At 36.3% G+C, this 24,843-nt stretch overlaps 1 protein-coding gene across 1 annotated transcript in view; it reads right to left on the reverse strand.

The window, feature by feature from the left end:
- Positions 1-23,401, reverse strand: part of MCM6 (minichromosome maintenance complex component 6) — a 36,777-nt gene extending 13,376 nt beyond the window's left edge. The window contains exons 1-13 of the mRNA XM_031451339.2: positions 23,211-23,401; positions 19,898-20,044; positions 18,404-18,514; positions 17,305-17,554; positions 15,599-15,764; positions 15,172-15,317; positions 13,949-14,099; positions 11,675-11,816; positions 7,593-7,734; positions 6,781-6,888; positions 5,600-5,755; positions 3,894-4,022; positions 1,889-2,050 (exon numbers count right to left, since the gene is read on the reverse strand). Coding sequence (XP_031307199.1) covers positions 1,889-2,050; positions 3,894-4,022; positions 5,600-5,755; positions 6,781-6,888; positions 7,593-7,734; positions 11,675-11,816; positions 13,949-14,099; positions 15,172-15,317; positions 15,599-15,764; positions 17,305-17,554; positions 18,404-18,514; positions 19,898-20,044; positions 23,211-23,317 — 1,917 coding nt within the window. The 5' untranslated portion in view covers positions 23,318-23,401. The remainder of the gene's footprint in view (positions 1-1,888; positions 2,051-3,893; positions 4,023-5,599; positions 5,756-6,780; positions 6,889-7,592; positions 7,735-11,674; positions 11,817-13,948; positions 14,100-15,171; positions 15,318-15,598; positions 15,765-17,304; positions 17,555-18,403; positions 18,515-19,897; positions 20,045-23,210) is intronic.
- Positions 23,402-24,843: the final 1,442 nt, after the last annotated feature.

Raw genomic sequence — 24,843 nt, forward strand, 5'->3', positions numbered from 1 at the left:
CTGAGTAATATTCCATCACACTCACTCACACTCACACAACATCATCTTTATCCAGTCATCTGTCAATAAACATTTACTTTGTTTTCACGTCTTGACTATTGTAAATGGTGCTGCTATGAACATTTTAGGGTACATGTGTCTTTTCAAATTATGAGTTTTCTCTAGATATATACCCAGGAGTGGGACTGCTGGATCACAGGGTCAATCTAATTTTAGTTTTTTAAGGAACCTCCATACTAGATACCCATGCTCTTGCTAAACTTCCCACTTTCACTCTAAAAATGCCTATCAAAATTCTATATGTCAGTGCTCAGTTTTAAATGTTGGCATCTCACCAAACCTTTGTCCTTCTTTAGGAAAGAATTCATTGATCTCTATATTCTTTGCTGGTGACACTCTATCATAATATCCTTCCTTTCATACTTCACATGCTTAATTAAATATATATCTTGCTCCCACCAAATTATCAGCAATGGAAGACAGAGGCTCTATTATTCATCCCTCAACCTACAAAGATGTCCACTGAAAGTCAGGAGAATCAAAGAATATCAAGTAAGACAGTGTGAAAGTTTTTGTAAATAGTAAAGCACCGTATCAGAGAATTTGAAAAATTAAATGAAAAGAAAAAAAGCCAAAAAAAATGAAGTCTATGGGATAGAAATGGTGAATGAGGTCAGAACAGTGGTTACTCATGGGGAAGGGTACAAAGGAACTTTCCAGGATGATGTAAACACACTATATTCTAAGCTGGGTAGCCACAAGGGTGTATATGAAGTTGGAGCCATACATTTTCCTCTATGTGAATTATATCTCAGTCATACTATTAAGAAAAATAGCCAAACTCTTCAAACAAAATCTTACACTGTTTAGATGACTGGATAAAGAAGTTGTGGTATATTTAAACAATGGAATACTACTCAGCAATAAAGAATAAAACGCTATCTGCAGCAACATGGATGGATCTGCAGATTGTCATTCTAAGTGAAGTAAGCTAGAAAAAGAAAAATACCATATGATAACACTCATTAAGTGGAATCTAAAGAAAAAAAAAAAAAGAGGACATTAATAAACTCATCTACAAAAGAAACAGACTCGCAGACATAGTAAACAATCTTATGGTTACCAGGGAAAGGAGGTGGGAAGGGATAAATTTGGGAGTTTGAGACAAGCAAATGTTAATCACTATATATAAAAATAGATTAAAAAACAAATTTCTTCTGTACAGCACAAGGAACTATATTCAATATCTTGTAATAACCTTTAATAAAAATATGAAAATGAATACATGTGTATATATATGCATGACTGGGATATTATGCTGTACACTGGAAACTGACACATTGTAACTGACTATACTTAAATTAAAAAAAAAATCTTAAAAAGCAGAGATGAGGGTGTGAATGTACTTCCATACTGCTCCCCGTTTACTCCCTAAATATCCACTGACATGTATCTGTAGAACCTAGGGCTCAAAGAACAATTTAATATCTACATATTATACAAACCTAAGGAGCAGAATTCCTCCTTAGGAGACTGAGGGCTACATTATCATTTCTGTATTCCTCAGCCCAGAGGCCTAGCACACTGTAGGGTTTAAACAAAATTTTCTTGAATGAATGGCATTAATCTTGAATTCACTTCTATATGTTCTGTATAATCTACATTATGATTATTACTCATTACTATTAATCTAACTACTACATTCAATAAATGGAGAGCAACCTTCTTCAAAGGAAAAAACCCCAGGGTCAGGTATCCTATGAGCACTCAACAGTTATAAAAAGATAAATTTGCAGCAAATGCTGGATGTCCTATACTAAGCCAAAAACATGCTTATAAGCCAACAAATCAATTTCTCTTTCCCATTATGTTAAAGTGATTTTGATACCTCATCACAGCAGTGCATCCGAGCCATTGCTTCAGAGAGACGGATCATGCTCTCAAGCTGTCGCACTGTAATCCTCCATGAAGACTTGGTTACTCCAGAACCATCCCTCTGGCGGAGGCGTTTATATTGTTCCACAATGAAGTCCTCTGACTCTTTAGAAATCTGTTCAAGAACATCAGTGAAGTCAGAGCATTCCTACTTAATGGGAGCTACATTAAACTTTAGTTTTTAAGAGCCTCCCAGATATTCTGGGGAAACTGCAAAGGTCAATACTTTGAAACCAATGACAAGGAATTAACACTGAAATGCCTTTCAAAAGAAACTAACACTAAGGAGGACTATGAATTCCATGTACTAATTTTATGAACAGGAAGACAGCAGAGTTAGTATAAGCGAATGACCATTTTTAAAAGATACGTGCTAAAAAAAAAAAAGGAAAAAGGATATGTACTTTTATATGCAAGATGCCAAAGATCACTAAACAAATTAGTACTCAGGCTATTCTTGAGGCTCAGTTATTAATGTACGCAGTCTTTGGGAAAAAGAAAGGTCAATATATATTGTAGTCCCCCCTTCTCTGGGGCTTCACTTTCTGTGGTTTCAGTTACCCATGGTCAACTACAGTCCAAAAATATTAAATAGAAAATGTCAGAAAGAAACAACTCATAAGTTTTAAATTGTGCACTGTTCTCAGTAGTGTGATGAAATTTTACACTGTCCAATATCCCACACCCAGGATGTGAATCATCCCTTTGTCCAGTTTGTCCACACTGTTATCTGCTACCTGCCTATTTGTCCCTCAGTAGCCATCTCAGTTATCAGATTAGCTGTTGCGGTTAACACAGCAGCGCTTGTGTTCAACTAACACTTATTTTACTTAATAATGGTCCCAAAGCACAAGAGTAATAATTCTGGCAATTCAGGTATTCTCTTATTGTTCCTAATTTAGAAATTAAACTTTATCACAGGTATATATGTATAGGAAAGAACATAGTATATATAGGGTTTGATACTATCTGTGGTTTCAGGCATCCACTGGGGATCCTGGAATATATCAACTGTGGGTAACAGGGAACTGCTGTATATGTACTAGCTATTTCAGTAAACCTTATTATTTGTTGAATAACAACAAAGTGAGGCACACTTAAAGACTCCTCAGTTTTTCAAAGCAAGGAACTCAGCATATTTAGGAAGTATGCAAAGGTCACAGAGGGACCAGCCTATAGTCATGAGCAAATGCAAACAGAAGTGATGCTTTACCCTTCCCTTGGGACAGTGAGAGTCAATCCCAATATTATGGAAAATCAAGTGAAGATGATGGATAATTAAAATCTAAGCATAATTCTCAAAAGTCAAGCCAGAAATAGTGTAAAAACCTCAACCAGAATCAAATAAAACTTTTTTTTATATTTTATTTTAGGAAAATACCAAACAAAATATGCATTATGGAGGTTTATTTTAAAAATAAATGCCCAAGTGAGTATCCTGGATCCAGTACTAATTTAATCCAGTGAACTACATCAATTACTGTATTATAATGACCTAAAGGAATCCAAGTTTTTCCTCAGAGAAAGACTCAAGAGCATTCAGTAGACTACTGATTTAAGCACATGAAGTTTTAAGATTCTTAGGAATAATGGTTAAATAAAAGGATGGCCTACTTTATTTGGCTATTCAAAACTCTTCATCCATAAATATCTTTTTATTAGCATCTAACAAGTAAAAGAAATGGAATAAGTAAATTTTTTTAGACTTGTAAAAATTTCCTTTTTTTAACTGTCTCTGAAGAAACAAAACTATTCTCAAACAAAACAAAAAAGCAAAAACAAAAAACAAACAACAAAAAACCCCAAAACCCCAAATCAAACAAAACCAACCAACCAAACAACCTTAAAAAAAAAAACCCCAAACAAGTCAGGTTCAGTTAATTTTCATGTAATACTTTGCTTAAGTACCACTTTCATATACTCCTTATGCCCAATCACAGTAGAAAAGGGCAGGTTACCTTGGGTTTAAACTGTCTTGCAAAAAGAAGATACCTCCTGATGTCATCAAGGGAATAGACACGATCAATTGAATCCTCAATTCTTGAATGCAAGTCTACTATTCGTCTGGCAATAGCATAATCTGTAACCTTATTCAAAACAAGAAAATCATTTTGATCAGTTATAGTAATATCCACTCTGGACCATCCCACCAGGCATTAAGAAATTATTTATAGCTAACAATAAGCTCTATTATGCCACCATAAGGTGTATTAATGGGTTCAAGTTTCTGAGGCAAGTACCAGTTTCATCCAGAATCAAAAGTTTAAGTGTATACCTTTGCCTCATTCTAAGACTACTCCTGAAAGAATTAACTGACTTCAACATGCCAGAAATTAGATTTCTAGGGCCCTTAGTATATGCCAGGCACTACTGCCTCAAATATGTCTAAAAACATTAATCCACGTACTCTCACAAAATCCTTTTTATTAGGTAGGTAGTATTACCCCATTTTACAGATGAGTAAATTGAGGCCTGGAAAGATTAAGTAACTTGTCCAACATCACAGTAGTAAATAACAGCAAGGATTCGAAGAGTCTAGCTTCAGTCTGTCCTCCTAGCTACATTATGTTGCTGCTTATGAATATATAAAGATAATCATGATAGAATTGTTATTAAAATTGAAAAAGTAAAATCATACTAAAAATATGCAATTTACTGTCAAATGGTACAGAAAAAAAATGTAGAGACATAGAGCAAATGGCAAAGCATATGGGGCAAAAAGTGCGTGAACTGAAAAAAGGGTAAATAGATACCATATGCACTATTGTACTTCCTGCAACTTTTCTGTAAGTTAGAAATTATTTCCAACTAAAAAGTTAAAAAAAATTAAAAAGTTAAAAAACTAATTTAGTAAAATATGTATAGACAGAAATATATAGATTTGTGAAGGAAAACAAACCAAAACATAAAAATCGAAACCCTCTAAACATTCACATTGATAGAAGACAGCTTTTATTTAGGTAATATTTAAAATTTTGCTGTAAGCAAGAGGTATGCATGTGCCTAAAGTAATGTCGGATCTTCATGTAATTAAAAGGATAGCACAATATTACCTTCTACAGAAGGTCATTTTGTAGTTCTGTGCACATCTGAGATGTGCAATGTTGTGAAATACTTAAGTATAAAAAACTAATACTAACATGTTAGAATCCAAGTAAATTCATAATTTCACACTCAATCTTAAAACTGCTACATAATTAGGGAAAAAAAGTGACACATGCAGTAACTTGATTGAAGATACATAAAGACAAATAACTCATAATTTGAAAAGAAAGAAAAAAAGAAATTTGGTCTTCCAATTCTTTCAATCTTACCGAAAAAACAAAAAACAAACAAAATTCTTATAAAAATCTTAAAGAGTATAGTTGGGAATTAACTGTAACATGCTTCCTTTTTTTTTTTTAAATAAAGAATTAAAAAACAGTAACAAGAACAAAAAGCTTGCTATTCCTTAACACAATTAAGCAGAATGAGCAAATTCAATTGACTTTATCTTGAGTAGCTTAATAAATCTTTGTCCAATCCAATGCCACTATGAGAGAAATAAAGATCAGTGCCAACACATGCACCAGCTCTTCAAGAGTGTATCCTCCAGGCCTGTCTCACTCAATTACTCAAACTGGAAATAACAAAGGAAACTCAGAGTGACAGCTCATGTGGTTACCTCATTACACTCATCCACAAGTATAAAGAAGAGATCAAATCGGGACATGATAGGAGCTGACAAGTTTATATTCTGTTTCAATGATTTTGATCTGTCGTAGTGTCCACTGATTGGGTTTGCTGCTGCCAAAATGGACGTCCTGGCATTCAGAGTAGCCTGACCACAAAAGGAAAAATCAAGACCTGTTTAAAGAGACAACTGGAATGGCCAATAGCATACAACAAAATTCTCAGTCTCACTCATAAGTAACTAAATGCAAACCGAAATAGTAAGATTATCATCTTTCACTTACTGAATCATCAAAATTAAAGTCTGGTAATACATAATAACAAGTACTACCATATGATGTTGGTGGTATGATGTGCACACTCTTTAAGCCAGTAATTTCTTATTAAGAATTTATCTTGAAGCTAGGTACAGGAAGGTGTGCACAAGGATGTTTACTACAATATTGTTTGAGTACAAAAGACTGGAAATGACTTAAATGTCACTCTATGAGTCTGATGAGCCAAACTGGGATATATACAACTGAAAATCATGGACTAATAAAAAGCCAAAGTGGATCTAACATGCACTGGTATATAGAAAGATTACCAAAATAAAATTACGAAGTTAAATGAGCAAGGAACGAAACTGTGTGTATTATGCTTATTTATGATAAAATATTCCTAAAAGGGGCATAAACTCAGCAAATACTTCTGAGTATCTATTCGTGCTGGGAGTTGGAGGGGAAGATTTCTCTTTTTAACTTATATTTTAATGTACTGCTTACATTTTTCTTAACTATTTGAATGTATTACTTTTATTTTTAAAGTTTGGTTTCTCTCTAATGCTAGTTACAACACTGTATTTATTGTTTTCATTAAATAATCTGTGGATTTTGATTATTTTTGTTACAATTGGAAGCAAACTTTATCAAAGACTATAGAAGCTCTGGGGAAATTTTCTAAGTGCTAAAAATTTCACCAGTACCTACTCTACTTCTTGTCATAACATTATTTTCACAGTACCCTAAATAGCACCTATAATTTGTATCAATAATCCTCAGGGCTGTGTTTTCCATTTCAATAAACAGCATTTCATATTGAAGTAATGCATTTTACCCAAGTGATCATCTCTAGAGCTGTATTTTTCTACAAGGCTAAAGCACAATGCAATGGAACAGAAGTGGACACACATACCTTCACTCCTGCTTTAGTGATGGAGATGGTCTGCTGTTCCATGGCTTCATGAATAGCAACTTGATCCCGCACATCCATCTTATCAAATTCATCAATGCAACATACACCCTATAACCAAACAAATCTAGCATAAGAAACTGCCTTTCGGGTGTCAAACAGGAAAGAAACTCAGTGCTACCACAGAGACCTTTCCATTCTCTAAACAATGAAGATAGGTAAGTAAGCAATCCTAATTTTCCCTACCAGAGTAAGACAATACAATAGATCCCAGAGCTAGAAGGAACCATTTGCTTCTGACTCATTTTAAACTGAGTAAAACTAAAAACATAGTTACTTACTGCACTTTTACTCAACACCAAAACCTTGTGTAAATCTCAGAATCAAAATATTCTGGTCACTTCAGTATTGATCTTAGGCTGGGGAACTGAAGGGTGAAGTTGGAACATAATGTTTCTAAGTATATACAGCTACAACTTATATGCGTTCACAGATCTAAATGATATTTGACAAATACATGTGAAATGTAATGGATGCACTCATAGATATGCCACAGTCTAGTAAGCAAAAAGTGCTGAGAAGTACTAGTCAGCAAACACACCAGCTCAGGGCATGCAGTACATTCTACAGAAGTTCAGAAAGTGCTGATTAATGATGAATCCCAATTAAATTCTAGATTACTAAAACCATGAATTATTTACTAAAAGTGCTTTTAAAAAAAAAGGATATCTTCTTAATAGACACTTATAGGTCTTTATTGATAGGGTAGGGGATATTCTGATTTACTTGTATCCAAGAGGGTAAAATGTTCTTACATTATCAGCCAGCATCAAAGCTCCAGCCTCAATGACAAACTCATGAGATTCTTCATCTCTTACAACAGCTGCTGTTAAGCCAGCAGCACTGGACGCTTTGCCACTGGTGTAGACAGCTCTGGGACTGAATTCTTCCACGTGCCTGTTCAAGGTTATCATGTTCATTAATATATGACTACTAGTATATGACATTAAAGCATCCTTTTCAAGAATCTTAGGTGATAGGATTTATGTCAAGTAAGAATTTGTATTTCTTAAAAAAAAAGAAAGAAAGAAAGAAAGAAAGAAAGAAAGAAAGAAAGAAAGAAAGAAAGAAAGAAAGAAAGAAAGAAAGAAAGAAAGAAGCATTAAGAAAAAGCAATTCATAAAGACACATGTCATAGACCAAACAGAAAGCCTTTTTTCCTTTGGTCTTTTAAATAGGTTAAACTCATTCCTGTCAAATGGAAGATGAAGTTCATACATGATAAAAACATCAATAATAAACAGTTCAACAACAATGATCTATTAGAAGGCCTTGCACTTAAAAAATGAAAATAAAACAAAACTAGATGTGAGATTTATTTTTTAAATTATTTTTATATTTCTTTGGGGGGGGTAATTAGGTTTACTTATTTTGATGGAAGTACTGGGGATTAAACCCAGGACCTTGTGCATGCTAAGCATGTGCTCTATCACTGAGCTATAGCCTCTCCCACCTGGATGTAAGATTTATTCCAAAAAAGCAAGGCTGGTTTAACATCTAAGAATCAATAATACATCACATTAATAAAGGATAAGAACCATCTCAATACAGATGCAAAAAAAAAGCATGTGACAAAATCCAACACCCTTTCATGACAAAAACTCTAACTAGAATAGAAGACACTTTCCCTCAACCTGATAAAGGGCATCTATGGAAACCCACAGCTAACATACTTAACGGTAAAAAGCTGAAAGCTTTCCTCCTGAGAGCCAGAACAAGACATGGGGCCTGCTCTTGCCATTTCTGTTCCACATTATACTGAAAAGTCCACCAAAGGCAACTAGGCAAGAAAAAGATAAAGGCACCCAGATTTTTAAGGAAGAACAATTATCACTGTTTGCAGCTAACATGATCTTGGAGAGAAAATCCTACAGAATCCACTAAAAGCAGAACTACAAAAATTAGTTCTTGCAATGTTGTAATATGGAAGATCAATAATCAATTATATTTCTAAACACTTGCAATGAACAACCTAAAAATGAAACTAAGAAAACAGCTCCATTTATAATAGCATCAAAAAGAATACAATTCTTAGGAATAAATTTAATAAAAGAAGCATAAGCTTATACCCTGAAAACTGCAAAACATTGTTGAAAGAAATTAAAGAAGACCTAAATAAATGGAAAGACAGCCCATGTTCATGGATCAAAAGACTTAATACTGTTAAAAAGCAAACAGACCTCAAATTGATCTACAGATTCAGCGCACTCCCTATTAATATCATGGCTAACTTCTTTGTAGAAATGGACAAGCTGTTCCTAAAATTCATGTGGAAACTCAAGGGACCCAGAAAAACTAAAACAATCTGGAAGAAAAACAGAGTTGGATGACTCACAATTCTTGACTTTAAAACTTACCACAAAAGCTATAGTAATCAAGACAGTGTGATACTAGCCTAAGGACAGACATAGGGAATAAAATTTAATTGAAAGTGCTGAAATACATTCTCATATTTATGATCGAATGATTGTCAACAAGAGTGCCAAAACAATTCAATGGAGCAAAAGAATAGTCTTGATTTGGGGACAATCGAATATCCAAATGCAAAAGAATAAAGCTGAACCTCTACTTCAAACCATATACAAAAGTTAACTCAAAATGGACCAATGACCTAAATTTAAGAGAACTAAATTAAAGAATACAAGAATAAAATAAATAAAAGAAACAAAAACAAGGACTTGAACAGATATATTGTGACCTGAACAGATACTGTGAAAATTCACAAAAGCCCAAAGGTAGGAACAACTCAAATGTTCACTGATGAATGGATTAATAAAATGTGATAAATACAATGAAGTATTATGCAGTCTTAAAAAAGAGGGAAATTCCAAGACATTCCACAACATGGATGACCCCTGAATACATTATCCTAAGTGAAATAAGCCAGTCACAAAAGGACAAATATACATGATTCCACTTATATGAGGGACTAGAATAATCAGATTCAGAGACAAAAAGCAGAATTTTGGTTGCTAGGGGATGAGGAGAGGGAGGAATGGGGAGTTATTGTTCAATGGGAACAGTTTCAGTTTGAGAAGATCAGAAAGTTCTGAAGATGGATGGTGGTGATGGCTGCACAATTTGAATGTGCTTAATGCCACTGAAGTGTACATGAAAGATATTTAAGACAGTAAATCTCACGTGTATTACAATAAAAAAAGGGTGAAAAACTTATACACTAATGTTCAAAGCTTCATTACTTATAAAATACAAAGTATAAACTATCTAAACTTCCATTAACTGATGAATAGATAAATATGATACATACATATGACAAAAGATTATCAGGCAATAAAAGGAAATTATGTACTGATGCATATTACAACATGGCTGAACCTTGACAATATAGTAACTGGAAGAAGCCAGTCACAAAGACCCATAGAATATGATTCCACTTATATAAAATGTCCAGATAGACACAAAAGTAATTATCCATTGCCTATGGCTAGCAGAGAGAATGAAGAGTGATTGCTAGTGGGTACAGGATTTCTTTCTGGGTGATGAAAATGTTCTAAACTGAGTTTGGTGGTGGTTGTATAACTTTGTGAAAATACTAAAATGGAGTGAATTTTAAGCTATGTAAATTATATTGCAATACAGATGCTAAAAACCCCACTAGACAGATATAAAGGCTATTTCTGCCTAAGACAATCATGTACAATACAATACTGCTATCAGAGGAAATATGTAGTACATTTTTTTTGTGGTGGTGGTAAGGAGGCAGAAGAGGACATAAAGAGGAAAAAAATAATTCCTTTTAAAATACGACTACTATCTTCAAATCTAGAACTCAGTTCCTGATATACTTAAAGGAAATAGTATTTAACAAACTCCAACTTAAGATGGTCTATATTCTAGAACACTGCCATGTTAAAAATCTCCCAAACAAATAAAGGAAAGGCAGCTTGACATAGTACAAAAAGCACATGCTTTGTAGTCAAATGCTGAGTTCTAATATTCATGGCTTAGAGTCACTTGTTAGCTATGAGAAGTTGGGTAAGTTACTGAGGCTCAGAGAACTTTTGTTTGCCTCCCTAAAATAAGAGGATAATATTACTTGCCTGTTTGAATGCTGCTAGATTAAGACATAACACACACACAATCATCAAGAACATAGCAGATGCTCAAAAACTCATTGTTATTATCTTGACCTCTAAGTTTCTTAAAAGTTTGAAAGTATTTACTATAGTTTCTACAAAAAAGCAAAAATTGCTACAGTGGTACTCATACTGAAAAGTTTAGCATAAAATGTCTTGTTTTTATAGCACTGCTTTTGGAAAGAGTGTTCTGTTTAAGAACCTTAAAATGTTTATATTCTTAATCTCAGCAATCCTATGGCTAGGAATTTCCCCCAAAGTGGGGGAAAAACTTATACATACTATGATGTTCACTGTATTAACATCTATAATCATTAAAATAAACTACTCTGTTAAATTATCTAGTATCAGGTTAGGAAAATGACTTTTTAAGTTATAGTTTACCAGAAAAAAAATTTGTGAAAATAAAGAAACACAGGAAAATATTTAGGGTAACTCAAAATTAAAAATACACATGCTGTGACTTACAATCATGTATTCAAAGTCTTTTATACAAAGATCAAAAGAATTCTATGTGGGATTGAGATTATAATTTTTCCCCATTTCAAAAAATTATAAAATGTTGTTACATTCTACTTAACAAATTAAGGTGTAATCTAAGAGTTATATAGTCAACAGTCATAATGTATACTCTTGCTCTGGTAAAGGCACACTGACTGCATTCTTGGTAGCACAGAAAGCCTGTAACTACTGTTCTAGGTATACTGTTCTCTGCTGTACTATCTCAGACAAACACTTACTTGAGAAACTGGCTCTTAGCTGTACTTGGGTCACCAACAATGCAAACATTTATGTCCCCTCGAAGAGAGGTTCCCTCCCCCGTTGTCTTTGGAACGCCACCAAAGAGCATCAGCAAGACACCCCGTTTTACTTCATCATTGCCTGAAACAAAAACCCAAGGTATTTTTCAACATGAAGTTAAACAATTTCATAGGAAACTACAAAGGTGTATTTACCAACCAAAAGAGCAGAGATAGCTAAAGCAAAGTTTAGACTGGAGTAAAAATATCTGGTTTCTAATCCTGGTTCTTGCTCTCTGAACATAAAGTCACCTAATCACTGTTCTAATGTCTTCACTTAATCACAGACACCAATGCTCACCATTCTAAGAGACTTTCCTTGTCCGTAAGTCCTACTTCCTACACAAAGCCTTCTCTGATGTCACAGTCCCCAAATATCTCTCCCAATAAATAAACTATGTCCATTGCAGCCTACCACATTTGCTAGTTCTTTCTCTTGCAGTTCTATCAAGTTTGAGGAAATGGTCCACAACTTACTTCTTTTGTATCAGAATGGTGAACCATGCTAACATAAATACATGCTAATTGAACTGAAATGGATTAGGTAAGATGCAAATGTGATTTACATCTGCTTCTAAAAAACCCAATATAAGAAGGAAATGTGGTTAAAAAAAAAGACCAGATTATTAGAAATGTGATACTGAAAGAAACATTTTCTCTTTTAATTATGATGACTTTCTGTGAATTCCATTTACACAATGCTAGGCACATTTAGACAAATCACCCCTTAAAAGCAGAAAATTAAAAAACCATTCCAAAAATAAAATTTCTATGACTGACCTATATGAAACAAATGTGTTGGAGGTGTGGTCGGTTTTAAATAGACCACAAATTCTTTGATAATCCTCATTTCCAGATAGAGCTTAATTCTCCTCTCCTTAAATGTGGATGAACTTCCAAGACTAGGTCCTGAGAAGCATTTTGTTTCCTCCTTATTTTGCTCTCTTGGACTACATGCTCTGGAGGAAGCCAGCTGCTGGGTTTTGACTACATTAAAACAGCCCAATGGAAGAGATTCATGTGGCAAGGAATTGAGGCTTCCAGCTAACAACTAGCACTAAGAGATAAGCAGTGAGTGAGTCCCCTCGTAAGAGGACCCTCCAGCCCAAGTCAAGTCTTCAGATAACTGCAGCCCCAGTTGATGTCTTGGTGACAAACTCATCAAAAACTAAGCCAGAATCACCCAGCTACACACCCAGTCTCTCTCAAATTCCTTACCTACACACTGTATGAGATGTTTGTTGTTTAAAGCCATGAATTTTGGGATAATTTGTTATGTAGCAATAGACTAATTTATGGGGGGAATGAACCAGCATAAAAATTTGACACTTATCATTATAAGGGAGGACACTATTAACATAAAGGACTTCAGTTCAATTTCACTGAACAATTATTTAAATAGGAAAAAAGGGTTAGTTTTTATTGACTAAAAATATATACCTAAGAGAAATACCCATAATCTTATAAATTCTTGCCACAACTTCAACTAAACATGGAAAATAAGGATGGAAAAGGAAAAGGGTAAAGCATAGGGCCTGAAAATTTAATCATATCCTTCAACACACAAGGAGATTTTAATGCCAGTGAGCAGCTAGTAACCAAAAGCTAAGAAAATGTGAAAGAAGAAACCACAAAGTACAGGCACAGTACATACAACTAAAAAACATAATGAAATCTCTCCGTAGTGAAAATTAAAAAGAAAAACAAGATCAGCATATTAATCTAGCATATTATCATATACTTAAGTGCAGTTCTGTCCTAAAGCCAGAAAAAGAAGACTAAATAACTTTTTTTCTTTCAAAAAAATTTGTGGTAAAATATACACAACAGAAAATTTACCATTTCAACCATTTTTAAGTGTACAGTTCAGTGGAATTAAGTACATTCACTACCTTTTATAACCATCACCCCTATCCATTTCTAGAACTTTTCATCATCTTAAACAGAAACTATCCATTAAACAATAATTCTCTATTTCTCTTCCCACCAGGTAATGTCTTTCTACTTCGTCTCTATGAATTTACCTATTCTAGGTACCTCATTTTAAGTGCAATCATATATCTGTCCTTTTACAAACAACTTTTTTAAGACCCCTTCTAAGTCCACTAAAAAACTTCCATGATCAGATTTATGTGCTTTAAAAAGTCACATGTTGCTATTTTATAACCATTACTTTGATCTCAATTTTAGACAACAAATGGATAGAACTCTTACCATGTATGGTAGGGAACAGGCTTGTACAAAGATTGTGGTATAGATTTTTATCTTGACTCATTTCAAACACTTTCTCCCACTCTTTCACAGTCATTTGGTTCTTAATGCTCTCAGCTGTCTGTTCCTCATCTCGAAGCTCTTTTCCTCCAAACTGAGGGGTGGAGAAGAAAGGAAAAAATAGAAATAATCAAAATACCCTCCCACTGGCTTTGGCCAAGCCAGACACTTAACATCATTTACATGGTTCTGTATAATTGTAAAGTTTATGTGTATAAAGTGAAGCTGTTTCTGTGAAACTGTATATTTTATAAATAAATATACTGCTACTTTGAAAAAAAAAAAAAGTCAAAATAATGTGAAAGAGAAGAAATGTCACCACAAACAAAATACAGCCTTGGGAGGTCAACTTTAGAATCTGCTGACTTTATGTAAAGGTTTTGGAAAAATCTAATCAGTATGTCCTAAGTTAATCAATATACTAAAGAGCTTGTCATTTGTCCAGGGAATTAAAAATAACAAAAAAGTTGTGGTAAGCGTGGGGTAGGTATAGCTCAATGGCAGAATGCATGCTTACCCTACATAAGGTCCTGGGTTCAATCCCCAGTACTTCCATTAAAATAAATAAACAAATAAACCTAATTACCTCCTCCTTACAAAAAACAAACAAAAAAGCTACAACCATTGTTTCATATTGCTATCTAAATGAATCTAGATGCCCAAGAGATAAGCCATAACAGAATGTTAATCACTGATACGAAGATGAAAATGAAGTAACAGAGTATTATGTTCACCCCTTGTTTTCCAATACTGGAGTATTTTCCAGACTTTTCACTGTTACCCCATCCTGGATACAAAATCAAGTTCTGAAAAACTATAATATTGGAAGTCCATCACTCTTAGAGCAATTTACTTTACTTGCCAGATTACTAATTTTTTCTATTTGTACTTTCTCAAGGAGCATTACAGAGGAACTGTGACAATTAAAAACAAAAACAGAAAAGCCACTATAGATAATTTTGTACCAATGGTCTTAAAGCACTGGGCTCTTATGTATGAAAACTAGTAAGACTTTTCCCTAAGTCAGAAAAGTAGACAAGAGATTTGGTTTTAAAACATATCTCAACCTAACCCCCTGCCTTTAACACTGAATTTCAGAGGAATATAACTTTGTGGCAGCCTCAGGGGATGTCTTTCCCAGGCATTGCCATTCTACTAAGACTCACCCTTGGATTGGTTGGTGCAACACAGCAGGCAAGAAAGACCAGCCTATATGAAAGATCCCTAACACCAAGTGCCCGGAGTCCTCGAATGCCTTCTGTCTCATATCCATCAACACCACTGACACGGGAATTAGTTTCTGCACGTGCTCCTGAAAGATTGAATAATAGGTTATTTCACAGCTGAAATACTGAAGGGGCTGAAAATCAAAACTGCTCAGATAAATGAAACTCATAAACCCCCAAATTTCATTTAGGCTTTGAAAATTTTCAGAATAGTACATTTTGTAGCAAAAATCAATTTGTCTTTATTCTCGTTACTGCTCACACTCTGATTGGTAGCCAAAAAGAAGACAAGGAAAATCCAAGAAGCTAGATACTCTGAAGTTCAGATAACTAAAAATTTGTTAAATTTGAGCTACAGATTACTGACCTGGTGTGCTAAGCTTAGACACATCAGGCACAACAATCAGTGTCCCTGTAAAGTCACACTTGTCACCAGCTTGAGCTGATTCCACAGCTTCAGCCCTCAAGATCACTTCTAAACTGCGGGGGATACTCCCTCGAGGAAGCTCAGCTTGAGTCTCTTGAATACGAACCTATAAAGACAAATAAATGGCCAAGAATGAAAACAGAGTTTCCTCAAATGCCATGCAATCTAAATTAAATGCCACAAATATTAACATACCTTAAATTATCTTACCAGTTTGTAGACTTTTGACATATGCCAACATTCATCTTAAAAATTCTCTACTGTAAAACTCCTTTCAGTTTGGTAAGAGATTACATCTATTCAAAAACCTCAAATTCACTTTTACTCTCATTAAGCAATACATGAATTTTTTTTCTCTTTGTTCAAATTGCCTTTAAATATCTGTTCTGTGTTTCATCTTCCTCTAAGCTGTTAGGTAAATTTTATGAAAAATTTCACATCTGGTATACCCTCCACCTTAATGCAACTGTCAACATTATTTAATACAAATTTTCACTGAACTATTTGAAAGAAGTTGCAAAAATCAAGATACTTCACCCTTAAATATTTTAGCACTCATCTTCTAAGAAACAATCTTCTGTGTAACCACAATACCATCAATTACACCAAGAGAATTAAATCCTTAATTCCAGAATTTCTTATATTATCTAGTCCATCTTCAAATTTCTCCAATTGTCAAGAATGTCTTTTATTACAGCTGTTTTTTTCCCCCCAAACCAAGACTCAACCTAGATTCATATTTTGTATTTGGTTGTTATATCATATTCTTTATCAAATATAAAGCATCTCTTACCAAAAGTTGTTGGTAGAGTACATGCTTCTTACAAACCAAGTATCAGACTAATGTAAGAAAACTAGGTAAGGGCTAAAAACTGAATTTAATATCTTCTTTTTATTTTAGTCTGATACTCATTCTCCCTGTGCTTGAGCTGCTGCAACTTTTTTCCTCTTTGCATATCCCAGAGTTACTAAGTCCTAAAGAGATTTGAGATCTTCTCCCTTCATTCTTACTGCTACCATCCAACTCTTGCCCAGGTAACTACCACTGCCAATTAGTCTCTTATTAAATACTATACACAACTGTCCCGTTAATCTTTCTATAACAGAAAAATTCACATTCTCTGAAAATGTACTCCCCTTGCTTATCAAGGTAAGTCCAAACTTCTCAATCTGAGATTTAAGACTCCAACTACTTCCATGCCTCACACCAAATCATCACCCAGGTGATTTCCAATTTAGTTCTTCTACTTTAACCATGATAATCCTCATTGCTATCAACAAGCATGTCTATTTCCTCCCTCCTAACCAACGACTTCGAGTCTTATACCAACAAGTCTCTAATTCTCCAGTTTTCTTAACTCCAGTTCATAACAATAACAGTTACGTTTATTCTTTGACAAATACATTTTACTTGTCTGAAGATGTTCCCAATCCAAGTTATTAAAGGTTAAAAACACATTTATATATTGACAATTGAAATCTGCATTATGAATTTTTGGTTTAAATCTATAGTCACATTTGATCCTTGACTGACATAAAAACTGAGTTTAACATTCCCTAAATAAGCTTACAGTAATAATTACAAGTGCCCAGAAGTGAATTATTAGCATAGGTTGAATCTGACCTTAATAAAAGTTAATAAATACCTTTTGAAAATCAACAAATCTTGATTTATTCGTATCCAGCAGGAATCTCCTTCTGTTGGCACAAACTGGATTTCGGCAGATGTTTGGCTGTGTGTATTTGAACTGCTGCTCTACATCCTTGATCACTGTCTGACAGTCCAAGCACAGAAAAGTTCCACTCACAAGCTCTGGGTGAACCGGGTGAGTCCGTACCACCTGCCCACTGATGCGAGTGAGCAAACCAATTCTGGATGAGGTGAGTTCTCGAATTCTGTTTAAAGGCAGATATTGCATTAGCAAATTTTCATTTCCAAACTAAGAAAATTTTTTCTTTTTTGGGGGGAATTAGCTTATTTATTTTTTGATGGAGGTACTTCCACTCTACCACTGAGCTATACCTTCATTCAATGATAATTTATGCTTAAAACAACAAAACATAAGGACTCTCCTATGAGAATGATTTATCAACATGCCTATTCCTTAAGTATAATGTACACACATCCACAACAAAATACATAAATACAAAATACATAAAAGAACAAATATGTTTTATATGCAAATATATTTTTTTGCTTACCTACAATTTCCAAATAAGCATATATTATTTTCATGATAAAATTATCATGGGAAAAATATTTTCCTGAACTTGGAAGTTCAGAAAACACCTTCACTTTATTTTACAAACCCACTTTTATATTAAATAACTTGGTAATTTTATAAGTAATTTCAGTTTAAGTTTTCAAAATATCAGTTCAATTTATTCTTTAAATAACTGTTAAATAGGAAAAGTTTTAAACTGTTTATGTTGTTTAAGCTCTTGACAAAAATATCCAAAGTTCATTAATTTCCTTCTCAGTTTTCGTATTTTCTCAGTGAACTAATTTTTCACCCAAACATCCTTAAAAGGGGTCCTGAAATATGACAATCCCCAGAAATTATTTCACTTAACTTACTTCCCATCTCATTTCCCTGGAAATACAGATTTTCCAAAACTAAACCTTTTGGATAGCTGGGTATAACTTATTACAGATCTAAGACTATAACCTTCTGAGCTTTTGACAAGTAAGTGATGCCTATACTACCTGGTGAATTCTTTTTCTTTCAAACAAGGGTTTCTTACTTGTGTCTGGTAGGTAAATCTTGAAATGCAACATAAAAATCCTTGGCAAGAGGGATTTCTTTACGGTCTTTGACAAAGGTTTTCAAGGCCCGACAAAGGTAAGGGTAAACTCTGAAAAGCAAACAAAAAAAAATCAACTTAACATCTTCAAGAGGCTAACTGAGACCTCCTTCCCCTTTCATGATTCCTAACAGCTGAAGCTAAGGAATTTCAACTTTAGAATTTAACTCTGCAGGATACTTTCATCATCTGGTCTAGGTTTAAGAACTTCTCCAATCCTTTTTTATTCCACCATAAATACATCTAAGGCAACAGAAACACCAAAGATAAAATGCTGTTCCTGAATGTCTATTATCTTTAAATAAGCATTTAGCATGCACACTGCAAGCCACTTCTCTATCCAAGATAACTCTACCTGAACCACCTGAGCAAGGCAGCCTCTCATTTGGTGTCAAGGCCTACTGTACTTTTCTAGGTTTAATTCTTGATTGATAGGAAATGGATGAGGGCAGGGAAGGAATTTGTGTACTGGTGTGAGAGCAAGTTGGTAGAAACGTTTCAACTAACTGGTTAGATGGAATTGTGCATGTCCTCTTGATTTAAGTTTTTCAATAGCTGTGGCAACTTGGTTTATTTAAGCAGTGGGATCTGGAAGTCCTCTGAAAAATCAGCTACTTTCAGGAGACAGAACTGCTGCATGGTCTGTGCATAGGTGTTTCTACCATCAGCCCCGATTTTCTACTTCCTCTCACTCGTACTTTTCAGTACAACTTTTCCTGCTACATATTTTCACAATAAATTCTACTGCTTACCTCTCCAACCATTCTTGATGGTCAGATATGACTAGAAACTTGGAGACAAATCCACCATCTTCCCGTCTACCAAGTAAAAGAACAAAACTGTATATCCTTACTCCTGGGTCTTCATTTCTCCTTCACAACTGTCTACAGCGTTTATTTTAACCTGATTTTATTTATACAGATTGTCACATTTATTTAATACAAATGCAGACAAAGATTTGTGTAGAAAGATATTTTTGGTTTTATATAGCAAGTGAAAGCAAAACAAAAGCCTAAATTATTAAATATAGTGTCGAATTTCTGCCAAAAAAAAAACACAAACCATTCAGCTTTTAAAATGTTTCAAGAGATTTTATATGACATGGGTGGGGGTGGGTAGTGGATTAAATGAACAACATAGCAACAGCACTGAATGCCTGACAATAGCATTGAATGCCTGATACAAAGCAAGCAATCCTCTTAACATTTGGGAAAATTATGTAGAAAGCAATAGTTTTCAACATCTGCATGTGAATAATTTTCAACTCCACAAAGGCCTAAATTAGTTCAGAGCAGCATTAAAATGACTACTGGCTGTATTAAAGGGCCTCTGTGACAGCTGCCCTTTTGCCTCAAAAATGAACACTTCTATTCCAAGAAGAGATGGCTTCCCAGGCTCCATGTCTAATTTAAAGTAAAGATTAATACACGATACCTATAGAACTCCTCTTGAATGGTGGTGGAAAGTTGCTGGTTAAATTGCTCGAGGTCCACAAAACTCACAACCAATGTGTTTCTCTCCGGACGAATTAGCTCCTCAGCTAACTGCAAGTACTTAATTTCCCCATCGCTGTTCTGGAACCTGCAGATATATGCAATTATGATAAAATTCGAGAATTAGGCACTAAAAAGGAGAATCTGAATGCCTGATAATTCAGCGTATTGGCTAAAAACTGTCAGCCTTATGGTCAGACAGGCCCATTTTAGTAGTTGCATAACTTGGGGCAAGTTACTTACCCTCTCTAAACCTGTCCCTCTTATTTTTGAAAATGATAAAAAAGATCAGAACATCGTCTTATCTCATAAGATTACTGTGAAGATTAAGTGGGAGAATGCTTGTAAATGTTTTGTGCAGTCTGGAACACAGGAAAACTGAGTCTTCAAATTTAAATCTGAACTTCTTTATTTAACATTTTCCAATCTTAACTGTACATACCAACAATAAAATAATTAGCATTTGTTGATTAGAAAGTATTAAACCAAGAAATTCAGGTTAAAGTACAAAGATTTAATTTCTAAAGGGAAAACTGACAGATCAGTTGTTGATTTAAAACCAGAGTAAAAGTAAATACACAGAAATGAAGTGCTTCACCGCCCAAGACCTCAGGAAAATGGAAAAATACATACACACAATGTGAAGCTGTTATGTTTTCTTCCAAGGGTATCATACAAACACACTTGCTTTCTGGTCTCTTAACATAACATGCAGTTTAGTTTTGAGGAAAAATCAATTCCTCCTTCAAATATTGCATGTTGTAACTCTGTTAAATATTTAATGAACAACATCTATTTATCTGCAGAGCACTATCCACAGGTACCGTAAGATGGAAATGACAGTGTTGCTCCTCTCCTACGGTGGACACTCTCATAGGAGACATTTCTACTAAAGAGAAGAACAAGACATCTAAATGCCTGTGAAAAATGAATAAACAAAATGTAGTATACACATAAAATGGAATATTATTCAATTTTAAAACAGGATTTTCTGCAACATCTCAACATGGTTGAACATTAAGGACACGGTGCTATATGATAAAAGCCAATTACAGAAAGACAAATATCACATGAGTCTACTTACATGAGATACCTAAAATAGTCAAATTCATAAAATCGAAGAGTGGAACGGTGGTTGGAGGAAGAGGAAAAGGTGGAGGTACTAATCAACAGGCATAAAGTTTCAGTCAAGTAAGATGAATAAGGTCTAACAGATCTACGGTACAACAATATTTAGTACAGTTAAAAATCTGTGAAGAGGGTAGATCTCATGTTAAGTATTCTTTACACAGTAAAATTAAAAAAGAAGGAAAAAAAGGAAGAGGTACAAGAAATGTGACAGGGGAATATAAACTAATTCTGCCTAACAGGAACATTTAGAAAGGCTTCAGGTATATAAAAGAAAGCACTAGAATTTGGCTTTGGAGGAATCAAAATTTGAAAGAAAAATGAATGGTAGATAGACTGGCTAAAGATGTTTCCAAGTATGTGGCAAAGTCAGAAAAGGTACGGAAGGAGTGTGGATGACAGAATGACTGTGGAAGATGAATCTGGAAAGAGCAGCTGTGAAGAATCTGGACTTTATTCTATAAGCAATGGCAAATCAAAGTCAGTATTTTGAGAGGGAGTTAACATTTTCCCAACAAATACAGGGATTATTTGTGTTGTTCATCATTATGTCCAGCAGTTAGCTGCATGGCAGACTGCAAGGAAATGAAGGCAATTACATCATTTGTTGAAATCAAACATTAATTGAGGACCGTTAACAAGTGGTGTGGTGGCTAGGTGGGGTTAAAGATGGGATTTATATTCAGATGAAAGATCTGACAGGTAAAGATATACTACCAGAGATAATGGAAAATGGTACCTTAGGAACATAAGGGAAGAAAGGAGTGGTGCTACGTGAAAGGTTTATAGGGTTTAACAAGCAGGTAGGAATCTTGAGCTGGGCTCTGAAGAATGAACAGCTGTCAGGGAGAGAATAACATTGCCAAAGGCAGGGAAATACAAATTATGGTTTCAAGTATATCAGAATTTCATAAGACAGCAGAATTGTTCACAACAGCCAAAGTGTGGAAACAACCCACGTGTCCATGGATGGATAAACAGACAAACGGAATGTGGTGTATACATACAATGAAATACTATTCACTCTTAAAAAGGAAATTCTGGCACATGTTAGGACATGGATGAACCTTGAAGACATTATGCTAAGTGAAGTAAGCTGGTCACAAGAGGACAAATACCACGACTCCAAGTCTGACAGAAAATAGACTGGTGGTTGCCAGGTGCTGGAGGGTGGGGGGAAGGGTGAGTTACTGTTTAAGTGGCTGCAGAGTTTCAGTTTGGGAAGAAGAGTTCTGGAGATGGACAGCAGTGATGCTTGTGCAACAAGGTAAATGTACTTAATGCCACCGAATTCTACGTTTAAAAAAGGTTGATTGTAAATCTCATATTACGTCTATTTTACCACAACCGAAAAAAAAGAAAGAATTTCTTAAGACATTCCAAAGTGTTTCCACATCTTCCTGCAGGTAGCAGAGTCCCTACTTTTAGGGAAAGCAGTGACATGTCGCATATCTGCCATCTGACTGGTGGCAGTGGTTTAGAGCCAGCGAAGGGGGTTTAGAGAGGCCTGGAACCTAAAAAAAGGCAACAGAAAAAAAGAAGAGTGGGGTTTGCGGGGTTGGAAGGCAAGGAAGGAAGAGAGGGAGGGCGTTCTGCCACTTCAGCAGGGCAGGCCGGCCCCCGCCTGAGTATCTGTCAAACCATAGGGTTCGCTCTAGTTCTTTCATCTCCACGGGCTCCAAGGAGCCAGGCCCTGGGTGGACCCGAGTCGGGACCCCGCCAGAATTCCAAGGCCGGTTCGGCCTCTCCCTTCCACCCTGCCGACGTGCGGCCGAACTAGACGAGTTATTCATCCCCACCGAGCCTCAGCTTCCGCCCCGGTGACCGGGGACCACGCGAGCACCAGCCTTGCAGGTCGTGAGGACCGAATAAAGGCCCTAAAGCGCTCGGCACTGCGCGAGTCGGAGGAAGGGCTCCATATGGAGTCTACCCCTAGGAACAAGGCCGGAGAGGCCCAGGTCTCTCTCCGTAGCCCGGCTAAGCCCCCGTAGGGCGTGGGCCGCTCTCCCAGGCGCGCTTCCCCTCGGTTCCCGCACACGCGCGGGCCCCGCGGCGCCCCCGGCCTCCGGAAGCTGGGAACTGCGGCAGGGGCAGTTCCGCTAAGGAAGGGGCGCCCGCCGACTTACTCCTCCAAGAAGTCCAGGAACAGTTTTTGGCACTTCTCGGCCACCTCGTCGCGGACTTCCAGATGCTGGCTGCCGGCGCCCGGCTCTGCTGCTGCCGCGAGGTCCATCGCTGCCTAGATCTGAGGGGCCGCCGGCGCCACGCTCCACCGCCAAGAGCCGCTTCTCCTCCGACGCTGGAGCTTTGCGCGCGCCGCCTCCGCTCCGCCCCTTCTCCCTCCCCGTCAGGTCGGAGCCAATCGTGGCACAGGAGGTCGGGGATTTCGCGCCAAACCTGCCCAATGAACGCGGCTTCTCCCTCAGCCCCGCCCACGGAGCTGGGATTTCGCGCCAAATGCAAAGACCCGAGAAAGCCGGGAGTTCGCCGGAAAGCCTGTGCGCCTGCGCAGTGGATCGTGTTCGGGAAATTTGGCTGTGGAGCAAAAAATAGAATCTATGTTCGGTTGTTTTTTCAAATGTTCTTCAAATCGTTTCACTGATATTAATTGAGCAGGAAGCGTAAGGCCTTATGGAAGAGAGAAATGAGTAAGTTCAAACCTTCTGCGTGAGCCATCTGATTGGAGGCAATAAACTAAACCACCAGACAAAACCCCGTAAAAGCAACAAGAGATATATAAACAGTACGGGGGTGGGGGTGGGGGAGAGGATGGTGGGGAGGGGGGTTGGCAGAGTTATTCTGGTTGTTGCTGACCGGGGAAAATCAGCAAAATATTTGACACTGTTGATTAATTCTTCTCTCAAACTCAGTCTGGGCTTGCGTCCTCCTGATTTTCCTTTCCCCGTCATTGGCAATATTTCCTCTAACTCTTTTTACTTGGTTTTTCTCTCATCTCATTCCTGGCTAGCCTCTTTTGTAGGCGCCTCTTCAGGGAGTCCTTTAAATAAATGTTCTGGTCTTAGAGGCCCCCCTCCACTTTCCCATAAAGGAGCTCTCTTGGGCGACCTCCTTCACTCCGTCGGTTTCAGTTCATGTCTGGGTGCTGTTGACTTGTATATGTTTATCACCAACCAATTATCCTTCCTGGGCCTGGACCTCCAAGAGTTTAAGAGAAGCCTGGACAATTCCATTTTTGAGGTTTCCAAGCACATTAAAAAAAATTTTTTTTTTAATTTAATGCCAAACAAGGTGACAGAAACTATAGTAATTCTTTACACATGAACGTATAGACAAATACACTAGTCACAAGATAGTTACAAGGTTTAACAAAACAGCTCATTGCTTGTGTACTGTAGTGTATCAGGTATGTATTACCTCATTTGAAGGCGATGGGAATGCGTGTGAGCCTGTATCCCTCAACCCTTCACCAACTCCATGTAGAGTTGAAGACAGACACTCAGACCTTGACCTGTGACAGGAGAAGGGACACCCAGACTCTGACTTGTGACAGGAGGGAGGGGACACTCAGAGATGTGTTATGCTTTTGAAAAGATGTGCTCACTTCTAAGAGACAGAGAAGGAATTCCCACATTTTCTGAAGTAAATGTCCTAAGAAAAAGGGAGGGGGAAGTCTTTACTTATTCTCCAGGGGAAATTAAACCCTGAGGTCTGAGTATGGATTTGCTCCTACACTGCCCAGTGTGAGTCCCAGTTGGGCTGCATAGGAACTGAGTTCTCCAACCCACTTTGCAAATTCCT

The sequence above is a fragment of the Camelus dromedarius genome, chromosome 4 (assembly GCF_036321535.1).
Source record: "Camelus dromedarius isolate mCamDro1 chromosome 4, mCamDro1.pat, whole genome shotgun sequence".
Lineage (NCBI taxonomy): Eukaryota > Metazoa > Chordata > Mammalia > Artiodactyla > Camelidae > Camelus > Camelus dromedarius.